The following is a 6,565-nucleotide window of genomic DNA, read 5'->3' as shown; positions in this document are numbered from 1 at the left end:
TGAAATATTGAACATATTGTTTTTATATTTAGTCTTACTCATACCAGCAAATTCAATTTGCTGACCCATGTTTGTTTTGTTTTGCAACGTGGGTGTGTTCTTGGAAACATAGATGATGGAGTGCAGTGGATGAGGACACGTGATTTGGATTTGCTCTTGGAGTCTTCTAGCTTAAGTTTTTTTGAAGTGTACAATTTTGTTTTGAGACAGATGTAATAGAGTCGGGTAGTTTCTTTGTAGTTTAATAATGTGATTGAAGGATTGTTCATTTTGGTTTTAAATTTGATCTCAAATTTTTAATATCATGGTTGATAATATGTTATTAGGGTTTCATTTCGCCCTGGGTTTTCAGATGATTGAATAGGGTGGTGATTGAGATATTTATATCTTGAAAAAAATTCCCTATTTTAATTTTCTGGAAATTTGGGGTGTGACAGCCTCGCGTTCTTTCCAAATCAAAAGTCGGATTACTGAATGTAGTGGATTGTGGATTGTTGAGTCGATTGTGAACGGGTGGGTTAAGAAAAACAGGTTGTTGGAAGTGAAGAGGTCGTGTTTGATGAATTGTGGTGTGGATTTGGGGTTCAATACTTGTGGTTGGGTTTCGAATTGATAAATCAGGGAGGGGTTAAACTGTTGTTGATAATTGGTGGGAATGATTTGGTGTTGGAAATATTCAATAGGTTGTTGGGTTTGTGGAAAAACTTGTCGTTAATAAATTTGGGTCGAAATTGGTTGTTGGGGTTAGTGGTGGGTGGTTGTGGGTTGAAGAAATTGGTGATGAGGTTGAATGACAGGAACCTGATATGGAATTGGAGGGGTGGTGGTGGCACGAAGTTGTCGGGAATCACCTGTCTGAACACCGGTGATTGGTGGTTGGGTGAATTGAGCAGTGGCGCGCAGTCGGTGCACTATGGGTGGTATGTGGAAGACGATTGGTGTTGTCGACATCTTCACCCAATTGTTTTGCTCTTTCTCGTTCGTCTTGAAGCGTCGTGATTATGATATCTCGAATCTCCAAGCGAAGCTTCTCAATGGCTTGATTCAAGTGATGAAACAAGGCACTTTTAGTAATGTAATCTCCACTATTTGCATGGTGGGAACGCGGTTCAACATCATCGTGATGGGTCATCGAACCAAAGCTCTGATACCAATTGACGAAGTGGAAGCGAATTAAAAAAAAAAAAAAAAAAGTATGTAAAAGGCTTGTTAAATTTGATATTGATTATTGAATGACGATACAGAACTTGTTCTGTATCTATAGAGTTTACAAGGCTAATGGAAATAGAAATACTACTAAAAGTATGATAATGCCTAAACTAGAATTCATAAATATATTTAGGAAAAGAAAGACTAATTCTAAAACTAAATATGAAAATAGAAACTAATACTAGTTAAATGTCCTGCATCATAAATTATTTTGAGATTGGCAGCTAGTTGCTGGTTGGGTTTATATAGAAGGGAGTTTCAGGAGTGAACTTTGTAACACCAATCTCATGAACACCATGAAGGTCTATCTGCAAGAACTTTTTAACTCAGATGAATCTCAATCCAGATGCAAAGTCATCCCTCTTGGACAAGCTTGGCATCGAGGTTTCCTATAAACAATGCATTCAATCCAGTTGCATATGGGCCAAACCGGATGTGGACACTGCCAAGCTCAACTCAGATGCTTCACTTATTGATGATCACATTGGTACTGGAGGTCTTATCAGAGACTCTAATGGAGAAGTACTTCTTGCGTACACTGGCTCAGGAGGAACAAGTTCATCAGTGTTATATCAAGAGATGAAAGTCGTTTATTCCAAGGGATGAAAGCCACAAAAAGCAAGTTGTTTCTAGGAAGCATGGATCTGGCAAGAAAGAAAAAGATAGAATACCTTTTTGGTATCCCTAAAGGTCGTCTACCAGAGAAGTATCTTGGAGTACCTTTATTCCAAGGGAAGGTTAAAAAGAGTCATGTGCAGCCTTTCGTGGATAAGATAAAAAGAAAGGCTAGTGGGTGGGCTGGAAAGTTATTATCTTTCCAAGGTAGAGTGGTTCTAGCCCAATCTATTCTTTCTAGCATTCTCATTCACAATATGGGGGTGTACAAGTGGCCAAGGAAGAGTATTCAAGAAGGGGGCAGCAGCTATTAGAAACTTCATATGGTATGGTAACCCGAATCTGAAAAAATTTGTTACTCTAAAATAGGAGAAAGTATGCAAGCCTAAAGAAGAAAGAGGTCTTCGGTTGAGAAGATTGAGGGATCTCAACTTGTCTTTACTCATGAAGCTTGCTTGGGATTTGATGCAACAAGAATCCATCTGGAGAGTATATATGCATTCTAAGTTTACAATGAAGAATGGAACTTGGCTCACCTACTACAAGGCCTCATCTGTTTGGCCTGGGATTAAATGGGCTTTGGGTCATATGAAGCATCTTATTGGTTGGGTGGTTGGACGAGGTAAAGACATTGACTTATGGCGTGACCACTGGGCTGGTGTTTCTATTGCAGATAGGCTACCTAACTTAGACTAGAAGAATTTTAAGGCTACTGTAGCTTATCTCATAGAGGAAAATAATTGGAGTATACCAGCTGCAGTCTCTCAGGTCTTCTCAAATCTAGGAGTGGATCTTTCAACTCTGCAGATGCCAAATGGTGATGAGCAGGATACTAGAATATGGAAGCTTAATAGAGAGGGAATCTTTTCAGTGAGTTCTACTTTCGAGGCAATAAGGAAAAAAGAATCTAAGACAACGTGGCATAGTATATATGGGCACGACACATTCATCCCAAGGCTTCCGGCCTAGCTTGGAAAATCATGCACATGGATATTCCACTGATGACAAGATACAGAAGAAAGGGGTGCACCTTGCGTCAAAGTGCAGAATGTGCAAACAACAAGAGGAAACAACTAATCACATCTTCTGGAATTGCACTGCAGTTCGATCTCTTTGGGATTGGCTTGTCTATTTATTTCAAGTGGCAAGATGTGATTATAACTTCAGTAGCATGATGGAAGCATCTAAAACCAAAAGCTCATTGGTTCAAGATCTTTGGGTGGCTGCTGTGACTAACACACTGGTCCAGATTTGGAAGGTCAAAAACAAATGCACTTTCGAAGATGCTAATGTCAGCATCCATCTAATGAAGAAGCTTATTCTGAGTAATATTGGCCTAGCAGGTATGCTATTGAAAGGCTTCATGAAAAATGATTCAAATGAGCTGGTTCTTTTTCGCAAACTTAACGTTCGATGTTGAGTCAGTCCAACTGAATGAATCAAACAGGTGTCTTGGATACCGCTAGAAGAGTATACTGTGAAAGCTAACACTAATGGCTCTTCCTTGGGAAATCCTGGGAATGGGGGTAGTGGTCTGGTTTGTCGTAATAGTGATAACATGGTTGTTTGAGTCTTAGCTATGGGGCTGGGGGTGGTAACAAACTATGAGGCCGAGTGCTTTGCCATTGTACTTGCTATGGAAACTGTAATGTGTAAAAGATGGCTGAAGATATATATTGAATCAGATTCTAGTGATGCTGTTCTTGCTTTCATTGGGAATCAAGGTCTTTGGCAATGGAGACAAAGATGGAAAAGGGCATATAAAGAACTTCAAGAGGTGCGTATCACGCACACTTACAGAGAAGTGAACTTTGCAGCTGACGCAGTAGCTAAAAAAGGTTCACAATTGGCTAAAGATGCAATTCTCTGGAGTTGTACTAGGCCTGACTTTGTGAAATCTCTTGAATGTTTGTATAGAACCTATTTTAGGTTTACCTAAAGGTGACTGAATGATGTAAAAGGTTTCCCTTTCTCTGTATCATTCTCTCTTTTTCACTAATAAAATTACCTTACTTGAGTGCAAAAAAAAAGATGAAAGCCATTTATGAAGGATATATTGTTTGGTTGCGAATTGATCCAAAAATGAAAGATTTTAGTTGCTTCTGACTCCATGAACACAATTCAAATCTTGATGGGAAGGGAACTAGCGCCTTGGTACGACTGGGACATCCATGCAGCCATCAAAGATGTTGTTTCTAGGATGCAAAAGGTGGATTTCATTCACGTTTTATGATAATGTAATTAGGGGGCTGATTACTTGGCGGCTCTTGAGATTTATAATGGCTGCAACTACTTTGTACCCCTTGAAGCTAGACTTCAATACATTGTGGGTGAGGACAAAGCAGGACACTTGTATTTGACTCGTTAAATTAATGAAGGGGGGTACAAAGACAACTATAACAAACCTAGACAACTATAACAAAGACATTTAAACAAAGTACAAAGTATCGCACTAGCGAAATTTCGCCTTGCATGGCTTCTTAATAAATTCATCTTCTATCCCATCCAAATCGACTTCTTCAGCAAACTCTCGTTCAATATAAAGAGTCATACAATCGGCAAAAAACACATCCCCCATCTTGTTACGAAGCCGTGTTTTGACGATTTTCATAGCTGAAAATGCTCGTTCTGTAGTTATTGTGGAAACAGGAAGTGTCAAGATAAGACGAATCAATCTATCAATCAAAAAATAGTGTTTTGACTTTTTTTGTTTCAACTAATCCTTGACATAACTCGGAGATTGTAGACATTTTCTGAAAAAGAGCATGATTAACCACATCAATCTTGTAATGTTGGAGTTGGCTTCCCAAAATATATATCTCCTGCTTAGTAAAAGTCTTCACAATAAAAACAATCGACGAGCTTGCAAATATCATCAATATCGAAGGACTTAAAAGCACCACTTGGATCCAAAGCTGAGATAAAAGAAAGAAGCTCCATTGTTTCATCGAGGAATCTATTCTTTAACTCCAGTAACTGGTAATCTATTACAGCATTAAAAGTATTGAAGTGGTAATGATGCTCAACTGTAATGTAATCTATCTACTGACAAGAACGACCTGTACCAGCCATGTAACGAGCACCCATATCAAGCATAGCAATGTCATATCTTTCGCAAAATGAAATCACATCTCTAAGGAAAGTGTCCCAACTTGATTCTCTCGGTTCTTGAAGAAGTGTTTTTGTACTCGAGACTAAATTGATAGCATTTAAGATGTCTTGAGACTTTTCTTGCAAAGTTTTACACAATAAATTAGTGATTCCCATTATCTTGTGCAATAAATGAAAGAGAAAGACAAATTCAAAATTTCTCATTGCAATTAAAGCACATTTAGCTTCCCCACACATAGAGTTACTTGACCCATTCTCCATGACACTTTCAAGAACTGTACAAGTTGCACCAAACAACTCTATCAAACTACTAGTTGATCCAAAATGAGAACCCCATCGAGTATCTCCAGCTCGTTGCAAGGTGGACACTTGATTAGCTCCTCTTCCACTAATGATTTCACTACTAGCTACCAACTTATCAATCTCAATTTGTCGAGCCTCCTGTAACTTAGCTTTACGCTTTGGCGAAATATGAAGATTAACTATAGAAGCCAACTTTGAGAAAAATAACCAAACATCCGACACATCTTTAGAAGCTGCAACTAAGGCAAGTTGTAGACGATGTGCAAAGCAATGCACATAGTATGCATATGGACACTCCTTAAGAAACAATACTTGCAATCCATTCCATTGACCACGCATATTGCTAGCACCATCATACCCCTGACCTCTCAGAATTGTCACAAGCAAATTGTGACGAGCAAGGACATTGGATATAGCTTCTTTCAAACTCAATGCACAAGTGTTTTTCAAGCCGACAATGCCCAAAAACCGCTCTGTAACAAAACCACCACTATCAACGAATCTTATGACAATCACCATTTGTTATTTGTTTGAACTATCTTATGCTTCATCGACAAGGATACAAAATTTTGCATCACCAACTTCTTCACGAATCCTCTTTCTCACTTTTTCAGCATATATATTCAAAAGTTCCTTTTGAATTTTAGGTGAGGTATATTTGGCATTTCTCCGAGCCCCACCTATTAATTCCATAACTTTTTCATTCAACATAGCCACAAACTTCAACACTTCCTTGAAATTCCCACTATTCTTTGATTCGATTGACTCGTCATGACCTTTAAAAAAAATCCCTCGTAGCGCAAGCAATTGAATACATTGAACAATAGCTTTGACTAGCAAACGATTATTGGCAAGCTCTTCTTGACATTGTGTTTTAAACATATTATCAATGTGTCGAGAAGAATTTATAAAATTCTCACAAGACAAGGTGGCTGACCTATGTGGTGAACATGGACCTCCTTCATGTTGCAAGAGCACACTTCTTTCCATCATTAACCTTCTTCCAGTTTGTAAAACCTTCAATAGAAAATTCTGGACATTTTGGCAGATTTGTTTCAAAAATGAAACAAGAAAAACAATAAGATTTATCCTTCTTTATTGAGTACTCTAACCAAGGAAATTGTGAGAACTAATTATACTTGAACCGACGACCTTGCTTTCCAAACTTAGTGCTTGGATATTATTTTTCCTGTAGACGAGGTTGTGTAGGCCCCTTGGAGAGATAATATATTCTAACCACTTCTTGTTGATCAACCGGGTATTCGTAAATTGGAACACGTAAACCCGGATCTTGTTCAAATGAAGAAGTCGCATCAACTTCTTGAAG

At 38.4% G+C, this 6,565-nt stretch overlaps 3 protein-coding genes across 3 annotated transcripts; 1 reads left to right on the top strand and 2 right to left on the bottom strand.

The window, feature by feature from the left end:
• Nucleotides 1–3,403: 3,403 nt before the first annotated feature.
• Nucleotides 3,404–3,763, top strand: LOC147489694 (uncharacterized). The gene has a single exon (XM_086574705.1). The coding sequence runs from the start codon at nt 3,404–3,406 to the stop codon at nt 3,761–3,763; it is 360 nt and encodes a 119-aa protein (XP_086430831.1).
• Nucleotides 3,764–4,866: 1,103 nt separating this feature from the next.
• On the bottom strand, nt 4,867–5,757 carry LOC147489693 (uncharacterized). The gene has a single exon (XM_086574704.1). It carries the CDS (start codon nt 5,755–5,757, stop codon nt 4,867–4,869), a length of 891 nt encoding a protein of 296 aa, XP_086430830.1.
• A 21-nt stretch (nt 5,758–5,778) lies between these two features.
• LOC147489692 (uncharacterized) lies at nt 5,779–6,228 on the bottom strand. Its single transcript, XM_086574703.1, has one exon. The coding sequence runs from the start codon at nt 6,226–6,228 to the stop codon at nt 5,779–5,781; it is 450 nt and encodes a 149-aa protein (XP_086430829.1).
• Nucleotides 6,229–6,565: the final 337 nt, after the last annotated feature.

This window comes from Coptis chinensis, chromosome 7 (assembly GCF_015680905.1).
Source record: "Coptis chinensis isolate HL-2020 chromosome 7, ASM1568090v1, whole genome shotgun sequence".
In the NCBI taxonomy this organism is placed as follows: Eukaryota; Viridiplantae; Streptophyta; class Magnoliopsida; order Ranunculales; family Ranunculaceae; genus Coptis; species Coptis chinensis.
This window is presented reverse-complemented; position numbering and strand designations above follow the sequence as displayed.

Coding starts and splice junctions, on each gene's coding strand:
- LOC147489694 (XM_086574705.1), top strand. CDS start 3,404: ATGGGGCTGGGGGTGGTAACAAACTATGAGGCCGAGTGCTTTGCCATT.
- LOC147489693 (XM_086574704.1), bottom strand. CDS start 5,757: ATGGTGATTGTCATAAGATTCGTTGATAGTGGTGGTTTTGTTACAGAG.
- LOC147489692 (XM_086574703.1), bottom strand. CDS start 6,228: ATGGAAAGAAGTGTGCTCTTGCAACATGAAGGAGGTCCATGTTCACCA.